At 41.3% G+C, this 16,717-nt stretch overlaps 1 protein-coding gene across 3 annotated transcripts in view; it reads right to left on the bottom strand.

Moving 5' to 3' along the window:
• SF3B1 (splicing factor 3b subunit 1) overlaps positions 1 to 16,717 on the bottom strand; it is a 32,617-nt gene that overhangs the window by 15,472 nt on the left and 428 nt on the right. Inside the window, exons 2-9 of one of the 3 annotated variants that reach the window (XM_006035475.3) lie at positions 10,906 to 11,072; positions 8,712 to 8,813; positions 7,763 to 7,877; positions 5,842 to 5,921; positions 3,906 to 4,073; positions 2,566 to 2,800; positions 1,517 to 1,729; positions 1,149 to 1,270 (exon numbers count right to left, since the gene is read on the bottom strand). In XM_006035475.3, the coding sequence (XP_006035537.1) occupies positions 1,149 to 1,270; positions 1,517 to 1,729; positions 2,566 to 2,800; positions 3,906 to 4,073; positions 5,842 to 5,921; positions 7,763 to 7,877; positions 8,712 to 8,813; positions 10,906 to 11,072 (1,202 nt within the window). Of the gene's footprint in view, positions 1 to 1,148; positions 1,271 to 1,516; positions 1,730 to 2,565; positions 2,801 to 3,905; positions 4,074 to 5,841; positions 5,922 to 6,237; positions 7,572 to 7,762; positions 7,878 to 8,711; positions 8,814 to 10,905; positions 11,073 to 16,717 lie in introns of those variants that run through there. The other 2 variants (XM_006035476.3, XM_014525596.2) reach the window with 2 other exon arrangements.

Below are 16,717 nucleotides of genomic sequence, written 5' to 3'. Positions count from 1 at the left end.
CAGGGGGAAAATGATGTCCTGGGATTTGCTTGAGAAGCATCTATGGATGCAAGCCAGCGTTTTGGTCGCTTTACTAGCCGCCGCATCACATTGCAGGCTCATGTTCATCTTGTGGTCAATGATGATCCCCAAGTCTCTTTCTTCCATAGTGCTAGCCAACATAGCACTGCCGAGCCTACAAGGATGCTGCGGGTTTTTTTTCCCCCAAGGTGGAGAACCTTGCATTTATCGGCGTTGAACACCATCAGAACGGGTGGAGCCTAAGCCCCACCCATTGCCACCATATGAACGGCACAAGCCTCAGCCACATACTTCCCTCCTGATCCTTCCCCGGCACTGTTGTTCAGGCAACCCAAGCCTTCCCCTCCAACACCCAGTGAGCTTACTAGGCTGCCTCCAATCATGCTGCCTTGCCCTGAACACTCCAGCTGCCACCACAGCAACAGAAGTAATAGGGTGGGCAGTGGGCCAGAAGCCTGCAGATCACACTTTTAACATCTTGAGGGCTATATATGGCTTGTGGGCCACTAGGTGGACAGCCCTCCTCTAACCAGTCCTCAAATGGAACTACTATGTGAAATCAGTAGGAGCTCCCAAATGTGTGAGACAGAATAAAAACAGTTCCTTCAAATGTCAAACTCATCCAGTCCACCGGGCTGGGTAAGTAGTGTGGGACCAGTCCGTGGGCCAGATCCAGAGCATGGGGACAGTCTGCAGGCTGCATCTGAACCCAGAGTTGTCACCTGGCCCACAGGGTTAGAAAGTTGATGGGAGCAGCTGCTGCTTCTCCAGCCAAATTTCTGGGCCCTGTAGGCAGCTCTGCTTAACACTGCAGATCCAGCCCATGGGGCTCCCCATAGGGCTGAGAATTTGGTGGTAGTATGAGAAACAAAAATATTAATTGCCATAGCTTCCACAGTCCTGCCACATTTCCAGCCTTGTGGGAAATCCCACCGGCCAGATGAAACAGCTACTCAGGCTCCTGCAGGTCACATCTTTGACACCTCTGCTTTAAATTACTCCCTTTAGATCATAAACTTTTGTTATTAAAATCCATATTCTGAGTGGATACAGGAAAAACACAGTTAATACAATGCTTGTTAGATATATACCTAGAGGGCAGTTTAGACATTCGAACATTCAACTACCTTATAGCCCTCTGGGAACATAGCATCCAGCTCTTCATCAGACAGTGGCCGATTTCTCTCATCTATTTCTCTCTCCCACCTCCATGCCTGCAACTGTTCTGGAGTCATGCTCATTATGTGACCTACATTTAAGTAAAAATAAAGGATATTTTATTTTCTACATGCAAGAAGAGTACCTTAATTAACATTTAAAGCTTCTTGATGCAAGCTTTCTTCATCATTTGTAGATTTGAGGGATATCTCTAACAATTCTTGTATAACAAAAGCCAGTAATAGTCTTGGATAAATCTACATTACATTAAGGTGTAAAAATACACGTTTTATTTCAATTATAGAAAATAAAGTCTTAACAAATGGATTAAACTTACCAGGAGTAGGAGTTGCCATGTTCATAGCTGGTGTGCCGATTGGTGTTTTACCAGGTGTCAAAACAGGAGTGCTACCACCCATTTGACTAGCAGGAGTTTCATCCCAACGTGACTTCCTTTTACTTGCTCCAGGAGTTGGCGTTTCACCAATTGAATCACCACCTCGATCTGTACGAGGAGTCTCAGCCCATCCACTTCCATGTCCAGGAGTATCTAAGAAGCAAAAGCCAAGTTTTTCAGTTGTGTGCAAGATAGATCTTACAAGCAAACACCTTCACAATTCTCACATTCTGAAACTGCAAAAAAAAGACCTCTAAAAGGCAAGCATTACTTACTACAATACCAAGACTCGGTCTTCCCTTACATTACTATACCCCCTACTTCATATCTCAGCCCATACAAAATTCAAACATAAAACATTAATATTGGTAGAACAAAAGGCAAAGACATTAAACACTGTCCCACATCCTATGACAAATATTAAAACTACCAGCGTTTAAAGAATGGATAATGACAAATTTAGTTTTAGGACGGAAAAAAGTCTTTTGACTATTTTGTTTAAATCTAAGTAATCAATACTAAATATAATTCCAATGAATCTCATCTTATACAATAGTCAGACAAATTAATACCATTTATTGAAACAGACCAACATCCAAGTGTTCCTAACTTATTTTTCCAAGTATAGACCTTATGAAACACATCCACTGTACAGTATAAACATTCTAAATTATCCACAAAAGTCAAGATACCATAGACTACACTGTCCTGCCAGCATACCTGAAAGTCCTGAACTACAGGAGCAGTCACTACAACATTTTAGTACTTCATTTCTTTGCTGAATTTGTATGTTAAGCAGTAAGATTTTTATTACTCTGGCCACTTACAACTCAAATGAGAAAGTAATTTTCATATCAGTCACTAAATGTCAGAATTAAATAATTTTGTCCCATTTGTGGCCCGATTAGATTTATACTGATGAATTAAAGTGAAAGTTCTTAGCCTATCAATCATCTGTAGAAATGCATTTTTCCAGCAACTTCACATACCTCTTTCTGTTTTGGGGGTCTCATCCCATCTATTTTTACGTGCACTAGAAGTGGCACCTCCATGACCTGGTGTGGCATGGCCAGGTGTATCCCGTCCAGGGGTTGCAGCTCCTGCTGGTGTATGACTGGGAGTAGGATCCCATATTTTTGAGCCTGGGGTAGCTCCAGGAGTCTCACTACCCTTTGCACGACCAGGAGTTTCATCCCATCGTAAAGAAGGAGTATGTCCGGGAGTCTAAACAAGGGAAAAGGACCAGGTTTTAATTTCTCAACTACCATTTATTTTATACAATAAGGTGTGGGTGCATGTTGCAAGTCACTAAGGCGAGTCTGCTTCTTTAAAAGCAGAAGCAGCAGACCTAGAGAGCTCTGAGAGCCAGGCAGTGCTCCCCAGCTGCAGATAGCCTTGGCAGAAGACTAATGAGGGAACTAGCTAGCATCTGCACCCGGTTAGCTGACTGGAAGGAGACAGGGCCCTGGGCACATATAAGACCCAGGGCTGGGGCTGGCAGGAGTTAGTTCTCTGGCAGTGGCCAGGGAGAAGGAGCTCTTGCAGAAAAGTTACTTGGAGATACTGGGGTGCCTGTTCTGTTGCTGTTAAGACCGATGGCCTCTTGGAGATCCTAAAGTACCCAGGGCCAGGAGGCACACACTACTGAAGGAGAAACTTACCTTCTTAAAAGGGCAGAGAGTAGCCTCCAGTATCACTGCTGTTATGTTGTAGCCCAGGGACTTGTATTTACAATGTTATTTGAACTGGTGGACCAGGATGAGGCTAACTGGGGAGAAGGAGGCCTCACTGGGGACACACTACCATGTAGAGCCCTGGCGCCAGAGAGAGCGCAGAGACAGGGCTGCAGAGAGCCCAGTGCTGGAGAGGGTGCAGCCGGAGAGGCCCAGTGCTGGAGAAGGCGCAGCCAAGGGCTGAGTGACAACAGGAGGCCTCATTAAAAGGGACAATGCTTAAATACTACCTACACTGCATTGGGCGTGGTAAAGGGGAGGTTTTGGAGCCACACATCTAGCCCATAAGGATTAGGGTGTCCTGTGAGGCATCTGCTCAAGAGTGGGACCCAGCAAGGGGTCCAAGAACCCGCAGGGTTCAGTGGGGTCCATCAGGACTGTGACTGAACAGACACTCGTGGGTAGCCTCCTCATTTATTAGTTATATCAACAAGATGTGGCAGGTGAAAAAAGAAGGCACCTGCAGGATGGAACTGGCACAGTCACGGAGCCCTAGGGGCGTCACAGCCATCCCTGGGGACCCCATGTCATGACAGTGCAACACTAAGGGATACAGAACTTAAAATTTACTACAAACCAATAAATAGGATAATTACCTCAGCTTGATCCCAACTGGATAATTTTTTAGGTGTGGCACCAGGAGTCTGGTCAGCTGTTTGATCCCATCGCCTTTTGCGTTTGGAAGGTGGTTGAGATGAGGCTCCATTGACGACTTTAAGTTCTCCAGCTTTAGCTTTTTCTGCTAGTTGCTGCCTAATTTCCCTCTGGGGAGAAAAAAAAAAATGACACAAGGAATTTATTCTTCAAGTTGGTACTGCCGGATTAAACAAACAAAAACATTTCAAGCAAGTTACCAAAGATTTGAGGGCCTAATTTGAAAAAAAAACAAAAAAACCCACAGCATAAAAAAGGTGAAAAGCACCTTTTCCAGCCTGGCAGTGGTATCTGACTTGTCACTCCATTTTGTTCAGAAGTGACTAAAATTTACTGTATTTTCAAGATCTCTTATAGAAGCAAACATCTGCCTTGCTTGGGTTCCACATTCTGCAGTGGAAGGCTTGTCAAAGAGTTATTTTCATTGAATATTTTTAGGTTTAATTGAAACATTCATATAAATATCACTTTTTCACAAAATCTTTACTGTAAGGCAAATGTAGAAACATTGGCTTACTAAGTGTTCAGTTACAACTGTTTTTAAAATTGCAACTGAAGTTACAGCATACTTTGTAGAGGTTTTTTTTAAATATACGAAGTTAAAGCAAGTTTTACTTAAAAAAGATCACTATAAAAATGTTAAGACCTCATTAATGAGTACCTTAAAAAAGATTATATATGTTTCAACCAAACTTCCTTTTAAACTGAATATACAACACATTTACACTAACATCACTACAGCAATTTTGTACACCAATACAAGCCATGCTGGAACCTAAAATGGATAGATATGCAAATACCATGGGTGCTTATAGTTGGCATTGTAATAACACCTGACCACCAGGTGGCAGAGGAACAGGACTAACAATCCTCTTAAGCAAACTGCTACGAAAGAATAAATTACAGATCCACAACCCTTAAATGACTGCAATTTATTTATTTATTTTTGGTGAGGGAATTCTACTCTGGACACAACTGAGTTAAACAACGGATAGCCCTAGATTGGTGCATCTAGTCCTTGTTTCCAGTAGAGTACACATTATATATCCAGGCTCTATGTACTTAAAAACAAAAAAGAACAAATTAAACTACACAAACCTAAACATTTCCAGTGAGTTATATCACAGCATATATTTGAAATTATCATTTCAATTTGAATTCTTAAGGATGAAGACGACTGTGGTTAGGCAAGTTGGATATTATTCATATGGTCTATTTTCACTTGTGAACAGGTATGCACATAATAAACATTAGCCAGATTTCTTAGTGTTGCAATGTTTCTCTTTCAAATAATGCTGCTGAAACCTTTACTTAAAATTTTACTGGATTTTCTTTCAATAAGCTTTGGTAAAAAATTCATAACTTTTCTCAGGGTGTCTTCCCCCTCTTCTTTAGAAGGTAACAAATATAAGTTTTACACCATATTTAAATAAACTCAACTAGAAATCTCTATCTGAATATTTTTAGAATATATTAAGACCAGTTTCTGATATTATACCCGACCCTCAAGAATTTCTCTCTAAATGCATCTTTCATGCTGCAATACAAAATCCCATTCCCAGACACCAATTATAATGGGGGAAACAGCAAAAAAGACTGGATGCAAATTGCTGCAAACACACAGAGAAAATTAGATGGAAAAACAGGTTTCCTCTTTAGTACATTTCAACTGTTATTTGGATAGCTGATAGATTTTAAAATAAATATCTTCTTTACAGTTGCACTGAGTTTTTTTTCCATGAAGAATGAATTTTCCAAGGAGTTGGATACCCAGTATATAGAACTTCAGGGGAATTGATGCACCTTACTACCTTAGGACCCTTTGAAAGTACATACAAAACAAATAAAGCAATGAATTAAGAACAAAAGATAACAAACCTCTTCTTTTGTTAAATGTTGTTCACGCATAACATCCATATATGTTCTAGCATTCATTTTAGGATCGGGTGTCTTCCCTCCTGCAGAAGAGAACAGCAACAGGAAAGGAGTACAATAAGTATAGCGTAATCCAACAAAAGCACTTTTTTATTGTCCTGCTCTAATATTATATTATTCCATGATCGTTTAATTTTACTTTTTTGATCGAAAATTTTAAAAATTACGTGTATCTTACGTTTATTCAGTTTGCTGATCAATTTAACCTGTTTGAACACAAACATAGCTACTGAAGTTTCAAACAAATATTTTAAAGCAGATAAATGATAAAAAAGTGACAACACAGTTAAGAGTCTTCAGAAGTGATGGGTTCCTGGGTTGCTAATCCAGAATACGTACACTTTCATGCCTTTGTCTCCATCAGCAGTTCTGACTTCAAGCAGCAGAATAGAAGCCTAGAAAATTATCTCTTTACCATTAGTAACACTTTGGAAAGATATTTATATTCAAAACATTACCTTGTGTAAGCTTTTTAATCCTACTTGTTATCTGACTACGAATAACTATTGTATACCTAGATAATGATTCCAAATGTTTTAGCATAAAGACCCATTTATGTGTCCAACAAACACGGACAAAAACTCCCAGACTTTTATTTTGAGTATCATATTGTAAAAGGGCTTCACTTAAAGAAAGAACAAAAACAAAAACTGGTTCATGACACACTTCCCCCTCTTTTTTTCTGAATGTTCAATTACAGTTGGGAGCCAATTGTAATACAGTCATTTACCACCACGATGATACTCACAGGTAGAGTTTTGTATACCATATGATGTTTTATTCTGTCTCTCTTGAGTTTTTATTTTAACTTTAAAATACTTTACAGAAGCCCAGATATATAAAAATGAGACTCATCAAGGAAACACTATTTTTTAAAAAAAGTTCTGTTGCTATACAGGCGGTATAGCATAACAATTTAGGAAAAATAAAATTCTTAAACATTTTCTATGCTGAAGATCATTGCCCAATTGGCTGTGTCATTCTGACACTAGCTTTGATAAGACTTTCCTTTGGAATACTTTTTCACCATAATCTACACAGGATGTGTTGAACTGCACCCTTAAGAATGCAGACAGGACTGGCATATAGCAGTACTGCTGTAGGAAAGAAATTAAGGACAGTTAGTATGGGCCTGTGAATTCTGACAATACATGTTTATATCAATTACAATTAAGCAAGTAAAATAATTAATATCCTTATTATGTCATGCAGGCTGAAATTCTAATTAATAAAACCTGCAACAGCTTCTAATTTTAAGCAAACAGGCGCCTCATTTTTACACGTGAAACTCACTCACCTGAAGAAAGCTTTAATTAGACCCACTATACCCCTTTACTGACTGGCATTCTAGAAATCAGCAGAACAGACTTTCACTATTAAAAGTATCAAAGTCTTATTAATGCTTTTGTTTCCCTAAGCTATACTATCTGAACTAACATAAGATGGCAAGAATTAGGTGCTCTATTTTGAGAACTAGAATTTTAAGAAAAATAATATTCCTGTTAAATCTAATGGTATGGAATGAAAACTTTCAGCGTACTGAAAGAATCTTGAGAGCACACACTACACAAGTTGTTCAAAATACAGTACACAACCCAAAACAAAAAGAAAAGAGAAACCTTTAACCCTTTGTCTTTCTATGGCAATGGCTCATTATTTTCTTGTCCTTCTACCTGGAAAGAAAACTTGTATTATAAAAAATGAAGATTATGGCAGTTGGAATTTCAACCATATCTACATTAAAAGGAGTTGTTTAAAACAAAACTACGTTCATAAGCATGCCAACAGAAATCAAAGGGCTAAAGACAATTAAAATAAAGACAACAAACCTCATAGGACCTATAGAAAAATGAAAATAAATTACCATCTGCAAAAGGATCAAGACGCTCAGGGGAAATGATCATCATCCGCCTATGTTTCTTGTATTCATCTTCCCGATCTGCAATCTTCTGTGGACGGTGTTCAGCAAAGGGATCATACTGAAAAGAGAAAATATCCTATTGTAAAACTAACACCACAGGAATACAACAAGGAAGTTATCTGATGACTTGAGAATAGTTAGCCTGTTTCTAGTCTCACCACCCCAATTAGAATTCAGACATTTTAATTTTTCATACAATAGCTGCAAATGAACATAAATGCAGTAGACAATGGGAAAAAAATGTTTTCCACTGGTGACAAGACAGATCTGATGAAAAAAATGTTTCACTTATTTTTTCACTACATTGCTTTTTCACCTAAGTTTATTTTTTCTCCTTATAAAAAACCCCATGATTTTCAAGCACTATGTTCTTTTAATCAGTATTTTCCCCATTTTCATGTTGGAGCTGGCATCAGTTTATGAACCTGCAAATTCCATAAGCTAAATATTACTATATATTTTTTCAAATTGCCTTTAAAGTCTATCTTATGTTTGTTTCTTATATGAATATCAAACAAAGGCTACAGAAATCATTTAGAAATAAACAAGTATTATAGTGCAAAATATCTTAGTTAAAACAACCTTTTAAAAAAAGCGTAATAAACAAACAGCTAATTAGTTTCAAGATTGTGTCGTGCATCATTGCTTACACATGCAACTGCAGTCCTGTAGTACCCATAGCATACTTAAGCATACTTTTTATTTTAAAATATGTATTTACAGCAAAATTAAACAAGCAAACAAAAAACCCTCTAGTTTTCTCTGAAAGGGTCTAAGGTACCAGAAAATAAGGCTTCAGCCTGGAAAGTTTGCTTGTAGGATTTTGCTAGATTAATCAATCTTTTTTTCAGAAATCTCGAGTGGTACGCTACTGCACTCATGTAAAATTTACCTGTTCAGTTGACTGTGGTATGTCATTAAGTAATGCCACTGGAGCATGGTACCCTGGCTTCTTCTGCCCAAGCAAACTCGTTGAGGAGTAGTCATCATCATCCTGTCAGAGGAAAATTTTCAAAGATTAAATTTACAATTTGGTTTAGTTTGAATGGCATGCTGCAGACTTATATTCTATAGGCACGGATTAATTTCTAGACAGAATAGGAACAGAACCAAATACATTCACTCCTGTCTTAATTTCTAAATACCTGGCACTTTTTTACTCCAAAAATTAGACTTGCTGAATCAAACAGTGGTACCCACTTTATTTTAAAGATATTCTTCTAACTGCAGGAATCATATGTTCTCCTGTATGTTGAATATTGTCAAGCACACTATCTATACCTGTTTTCTATACCAATGATAGAAAAATTCAGATGGCAGATGCATGCAACATAGATTATGTAGAAACAAAAAAACATGTTCCAAAGAACCCCTACTAAATAAATTTAAGCCAAATTTTTAATAACAAAAACGTCTAAATGCAATAGAGATGTTTAGAACATCATTCAGAAGAAAATCTGGTGAGAAGAACACAGAAAGGATCAGATTTATACAGAACTGCCCATTCAGTTGCATCTGGGACCAAATGCAATTCGGGGGGGGGGGGGACGACAACGACGACGGACGGGACGACGACGACACGCACATATAGTGATGTCTGTATTTTGAGTATACCTTCTGAAATGCCAGTAAGCATTTCAATGGTTATTCCAGGTCAGCAATTGGAACTAAAAAACATCTAAATTCTCCTAAATCTAACAATGCTTTATAAGATGAACTTCCTAATAAAAGATTAATCAAATGAATTCTTAATCTCTTCTTATGGTTAAGAACTAGACAAAAACCATACTACCTAATAAAAATCTCCCTTAAACATAGATGTGCCTTGCTAAAGCACTGGTGGGGTAGATCCAGAGATGGGTGCAATGGCATGGCTGCACCCTGCTTTCAGACTGAATTACAATGCCTCTTCCTCAGAGACTTCTTACCTGATATAGAGGCTTTTTAGAAGTCCCCACAGCAGGTAAGAATCCATCTCCCTTCCTCTTCATGCTCAGAGACATGTCCCTTCCCCTCCCCCTGCTGCTTCTGCCTTCCCACCTGTCCCAGGGAGTGGGTGAAAACTTTATAGCTGCCTGCTTCAGTCAAGCAGCATCAGTGGCAACCATGTGGGGAGATGGGAGGGAGCTTCCCTGCACCTGCTGAGGGGGCAGGGGGGTGGAGACAGATGATGACAGGATTGGGCAGGGGTGGAACCATCTCCACTGTTACTGTCCTAGAAGTGGCTCTGAAGCTTCCCTTGACTCTGGGGCAGTGGAGAAAACAGCAGTGGGAGAGGGAATAGGAGAGGGGATGGGGAAAAGGACATGACTGACCATGGAGGTTGAGGGGGGCAATTCTTCCCTACTTTTGGGACCTTAAAAAGTTATGCTTGATCTGTCCATAACAGTGGGGGAGGGAGGGGGGAGGCTGGAGTGGTGGTGCAGCTACCCCCTGCAGCCCAGGGTTGCGGCTCCTATGCCTCCCCCCTTGCCAAATCCTGGATCCACCCCTGAACACTAGTCTAAATTTTTATAATACGAGGAATCAAATGGACTTTGTGCAACTATTCAGTCCTATACAATTTAGATTAGGACATACAGTATTTGATGAATCTTTGTAAACATTTAGAAAAAGTCACTATTATGAGAGTTTCTTACATAAATGTACCGTTGAAGAGAGAAGTTAAGTACCAGCATAAAGACAACCCACCTCCTTTTTTTCATTTTATTCTTAGATTTTATATAAACTTCATTTTTTATTTAACTGAAATTCTAGGTATAAAATATTTACACAGCAAAAAAATCTTAATTTTCACCTTGCAGTTAAAGTCAGGATCGTGATACACAAAATCCTTCTATTCAACTGATTTCTACAGTCTAATACTGGCAAAGTGTTTGATCACAAGTCTTTGGCTTGTACTTATGCCACCCGCCACTCCCACGTGGTCTCCCAAAAAAGTAAGAGCCAGAACCAGGAGTGTCTTGCTTCAGAAATCATTCTATCTAGCATCATTAATGGAACAATTATTTTTTAAATATTCAAAAACAAAAAGAAGAACTGAAATCTTTCGCCCAAATTGCCTAAAGTGAAGACCGTGTACTTACATCTTCTAGCTCAGTTGCTGCAATAGAAGTCACGTATCCAGCAAACCTGCTGTCACTGCCACCATAAATCTCTTGATCATAATATCCTGTGGAATCGAGGCCCACTCCTTGTGCTTCATCAAGAGCAGCCTTCTTTCCCTGAATTTCTCGAATCTGTGCTTCAATATCTAGGAGAAAGGAAATGATTTTAGTTTTCTTACACACTTTCTGTTGTCAAAGCAAAGTTTCTGTAGCATGGTCAATGGGCACATACACTTTAGAAACATTCAGGAAGAAGGATAAGATAGTATTTTGCACAGAAGCAGCCAAGTTTTTCCATTCCTATTTCAGACATACCTTTAAGACAGCATTTCTCATACCCAAATGCCTATCAACACAATCTGAAAGCACTTCAAAACAGTTTTTCTTCAACTGGCATATTAATTAATCCAATTGGTAATCAATTAATCCATCTACGGTGTACTGTGGCAGAACAGTCAATGCACCTTGCTATGGATCTAGAGCAGTGATTCTCACCTGGGGTAACTTAAGAGCCTTTCAAGGGTGCCCTGGGGTGCCATACAATGCTAGCACTGCCAGGTCTGCAAATATGATTCATAAGATAAAGCCAAAGATTTCAAAAAGGAATTCATAACGTTAAAAACATTCCGACTTGTTGTGGTCTGAGTTCTCTGCAACAGAAGAACTGCTCTATTATTTTTATATAGTCAAGAAACCCCGAGTAAAATCTAAGAGCTGGCATTTTCTGAAGGGCGCATTGAGTCTACAATGGTTGAGAACCACTGCTCTAAAGAAATGAGTCTGAGTGCTGGCTCTGGACTCATGCTCAAGATTGCCCCTGATGACCAAGCTGTCAATGGGTATCTGATCATTCAGGCTGGGAAGCCACAGGCATCCTGATACGAATGCAACACCATGTCATTGCGTCATATACCACTGGCTACAGCAGCTGTATGACTTAAAGACATTTTTCCTTCAACTTAGCAGTTAAATTTGATGCTGCTTATGACATTAAACTGCACTGAAATCAAGCGGCGTGTTGCCATTGTCTTCCATTAAGCAGAAGCTGAGCCTTAAATCAGTAAATTTGATGTAGAATACTCAAGATACAAAAATCATGACATCCTACCACACCAGTTTTTATTTTTTCAAAACAGAATGATATGTTGTGTATTTTCCAAAAGCCAGTAATCTCCATCTGACATTGGACCAGGACTGGGAGCTCGTTCCTGCATTCCTTGTGCACATATAACTGTTACAGAATTCAACAACACAAAGCCTTTTCCCATCATTGTTATCACTAGGTCAGCTAGAGCAGGGGTGGGCAAAGTCTGGCCCACAGGCCAAATCAGGCCCACAACCCACTTAATTTCCCAGCAGCCCCTGCCTGCATTGCTGTGGCCGGTTTCCATGGAGACTCCAGCAGCAGTGTTGCTGCAACAGCGAAGGACCAGGGTTTCCATGGAGATCGGCCCCAGCAGCACTAGTAGGCTGCGTGACTGGGCAGGGAGCTGCGCCAGGGCTGGGATCTTGCAGGGGTGAAATTGTGGTCTGAACCTGCGGCAGAACTCTGATCTGCTGCCTGCACACCCTGGGCAGGGGCATACACGCAGATCATGGCTCTGCCCCAGCTCCAGACCACGCTTTCACCCCTGTAAGATCCCAGCCTTGGCCACAGAGCAGTGTCCGTCCCGTCCTGCCCCACCCCAGTCCCCCGAGGCGTGTGCCCTGCTAGCACTGCTAGGACTGGTCTCCATGGAAACCCTGGCCCCAAGTGGTTATGCTGTGACTGTTTCTGGGGTTTCCATGGAAACTGGCTGCAGCAATGTGGGCAGGGCTGCTGGGAAATGGAATCTGGCCGCTAACCAGAGCCACTATTTTGCCCACCCTTGACCCAGAGTCTAGACCAGGGTGCTTAACTAGACCTGACCCCTGGGGCTCTTAATGGATTCAAAAATTTGGTGGCAGGGGAATGGTGCATCGCTACCCCGCTGCCAAATTTCTGGACCCATGAGGAGCCCTGCAGGCCTGACAGCGTGACCATACGCACTGGATCAGGCAGCATGGGACCCAATCCAGCCCATGCAGGAGCCCCATGCCACTTACTTGGCCCATGGGACCAGAAGACTGAGCACCACTAGTCTACACCATGGTATTACTCAAAGAGCTAAGGCCCCAGTTTCCGCCAGCCTCTTATACAATGTGCTGCTTCAATCAGATTGGATGACAGTGCTTTAAGTACCACTTCTATTGCCACCAGTGGAGAAGAACTATGTAACCAGGGTTAGAATTTTTGTGACAGAAGGGTTGAAAGCAGATTTTCCCTTTAAAAGGAAAGTTTCCATCAATGACCTAACATGTTCCTTCCAGAGATAACTCATCTAAATCCTGGTGAGATACAACCCTGTAGGAAGTCTACAGGAATAATAGGCAAAGGTTGTATGACGACAGGTTTGCAAAGTGCTATGTGCTAAGTTAGGGGTGAACATTATGTGGGCCGGAGGGCCACTAAAGGAGTTCAGTTGAGCAGGCCAGGCCAACAGCCCCCTCTCCCTCCAGCCCAAAACAGCACACCAAAACTCCCTAAGTGGCTCTGCCCCATGTTTGGACAAGGCTGGGATTGAGGCTGTGGGGCTGGGGGCAGAGCCACAATCCGCTCCCTGCATGCCACTGCAACAGGTACCACATCTGCAAGCAAGGGTGTGTAGGGAGCAGACTGTGGCTCTGCCATGGGCCTGGGCCCAGGCCCCATGCTGTCACTGTCCCACAGTCCCGGGGTCTTCATGGAGACCAGGTGGACAGGGCACGCTTGGCTGGGTGGATGGTATGGGGCTGCAGCCAGGTAGGGAGCAGCATCCAAGAGTGGGGCAGACAAGAAGACTGGGCTGGGATTGCAGGGCCATGACAGCACAGGGCTGGGGCCTGGAGCAGAGTCGTGATCAGCTCCCAGCATGCCTCTCCTGTGGAATCGGTGCCCATCCCAGAAACATGCAGGCAAGATATCATAGCTCTGCCCCAGGCCCTAGCTCCGCACTGTTGCCACCATGCAATTCTGATCCCAGTCTCATCCTATCTGCCTGGACTTGCCCACAGGGTTCCTGGGTCAGTCTACATGGAGAACGCATGTGCCCACTCCATCCAGTACCCCAGTGGTGGGTGCAGGGCAGATGGGCCAGGGTGCACGGGCAACAGGGTCAGGTCCAGTGTAGGTGAAGACCAGCAATGGAAGCTAGAAGGAGCCACCACTGCAAGGGCTACAAGAATGCAAGTCCAGCTGCCACACTGCCCCAGCCCTACTGTGCAACCGAGGTTGGTGGGACCAGCAACATGTGTCATGTCCCAAGCTAATGCCCCATGCCTGGGCTGGACAGGGCTGATGGACCCACAGCAGAATGGATAAAATCCCATGGTGGGCCAGAAAGACTTCTGTTTAAAGTTAGTTAGAAAGCTTAATTCTCACAGCCTGATCCACCAAAGCACATACTCATTTGCTGAAGACATGTAAGTAGTCTCACTAAACTCTCACTGAGACTTATGTACTTAAAGTTAAGCCTGTACTTAGGTACTCGACTGGATGAGGCCCTAAATTAAGAATGTATTTGTATTTCTACCAAAATATACAAAACATGACAATCTTCTCAGAAATAAAACTGTATCCATTATTTATTTGCTTCTAGAAAAAAGAAGCAATTATAGACCAAAATGAAAATCCTGATTTTTTTTTCTTTTCTGCATTTTACCCTTTTCTGTCATTTCAAATAAATATTTACATTAAAGTAAGCTGAAGCATCAGATCTCTGATTTAGAAAAATGGGTATTAAATACTGACCACTATGGTTCAAAATAATTTAGGAAAAGATTCTTAACCTGTGAGACAACTGTGATGTTTCTGCACAATGAGTACTTCCTTTATCCAAAGTTACTCTATTTGAATCAATTAACTACTTGTGATGTATAGTACTATTCAGCACAGGAAAGCATATACAGATCTGGCCCTGTAAAATAATATTTTAAAGCTTACATAGTAAATTTAGATTTAAAACCTTTGTATTATTCATATACTTAATTGCCCTGTATGACATAGCACCAAAAAACTTTGCTTCTTTAATCTATCTTTCAGTGGACCAACTATACAGTTGAGAGAGATGTTAGACAAGCTTTTGGGCACAAAGTGTCCTGAAGAAGGGAATTTCATGCTCAAAAACATGCCCAACATCTCTCTTGACCATACAGTTGGTCCAGTGACAGATACCAGAGGAACCAAAAAAAAGGAAAAAAATTACTAATAATGCCCCCACCCCAACAACCCTCTCCTCCCACCCTAATTTTCTTTATTATTACAGCTACTACATTATTCCAACCCCACTACATAATACACAAGATTCTCAGTAACAAGTCAACAGATACATTATTCAGTTTCACTTTGTTTCTAGTTGGACTGTACGAGACCTAAAAGCAACCAAAATTCCTGAGTGACTGAATCCTAGCTGCTAGAGACAGATTTTGTTCAAGTTAAAAACATTTTTAAAAGTAAAATGTCAAAAAAGTCTGATACAATAAAAGTGTTATGCCCATACAAAACTTATTTCCAGTACAATATCGCTCAGTGAACCCCTTTAAATTATACAGTTGATAGTGGTAGATTTCAGTGGTATCTTTGCTATTTTTAAATGAAGCTCAAAATTTTATTTTGAATAACATTTCACATTTGTATCCCTTAACAAACTAAGGAAGAGACATGTTTCAAGTATTATGAGGCTGAAGATAAGATATGGACAAATATAAAAATGAGAACTAGTATGAAGCTTTGGGACCTAAAACTAACTTGAAATTGAGGAACATACCAGAATGCTCAGAAGTCTCAAAAACAAACACACACACAAAACAACAACCCAAAAAACCCCAAAAGCAAGTGCATACCTAATGTACACTTATTTATTTTGGCTTTTGAACCTTCTGAAATTCACAGTACCAAGGTAATATTAGGACTGAATAATGCAAATTTAAGCACATGTACAAAATGATGTTTTAAGTGGCTTGTGGGGAATATGGCATCAACCCTGAAAACATCTGCACTTAAATTTAAGCATGTCAATATTCCCAGGCAATAGACTGCCACTTCAGTGTGAGGTGATCCTAAGAAAATAAACCTCCAACTGCACAAGTTACTTTTCTTATGAGGAAATTGAATAAGCTCCAGGAACTCAAAAAACACTGAAACTTATGCAACAGACAAGAATTTCTTAGGGCAAAATCTTTTAGTGGACCAACTGCTCAGCTGGAACAATTAGACAAGCTTTTTGAATGCAAGACATTCTTCTTGTGCTCTCAACCCCAAGAAATCCTTGCTTTTCGCACACATCCTGGACCGTCACAGCTACAACACCACACACACACCACCTCCAAACTTGAATAGTATTTTGTCTGTGACAAGGCGCATGTTGGGTGCAAACAGAACAGAGCCCTGCACAGACTGGGAGAGCACCCACCGGGAGTGCAAGTGTGTGCCGCTCGCCAAGCTGAGACAGCTGGAGCTGTGCAGAGATAACAAGCTGACCACCGCAGCAAAGATTAGCAGTATCCTATGGATAACACAGGCCTAGCAATAGCAATGGCCAGGAACTGCCCCTGTTAACACTGGGCAGGAAGGAGGGATGCGAGCGCGGCCCAGCCACAGGCAGACACCACGCTTTACTAGCCAGCCACGTGAAACAGTCACCAAGCAAAGAGAAGCCCAAGGGTGCTGCGAGGCCTGTGCCTGCTCCTCGCCTGTTTCCTGAGGTGCCCCGGAAGGAGGGAAGGCGGCAGTCAC

This window comes from Alligator sinensis, unplaced genomic scaffold (assembly GCF_000455745.1).
Source record: "Alligator sinensis unplaced genomic scaffold, ASM45574v1 scaffold1229_1, whole genome shotgun sequence".
NCBI lineage: Eukaryota > Metazoa > Chordata > Crocodylia > Alligatoridae > Alligator > Alligator sinensis.
The sequence above is the reverse complement of the archived record's forward strand: the minus strand, read 5'-3'. Positions and strand labels throughout refer to the sequence as shown.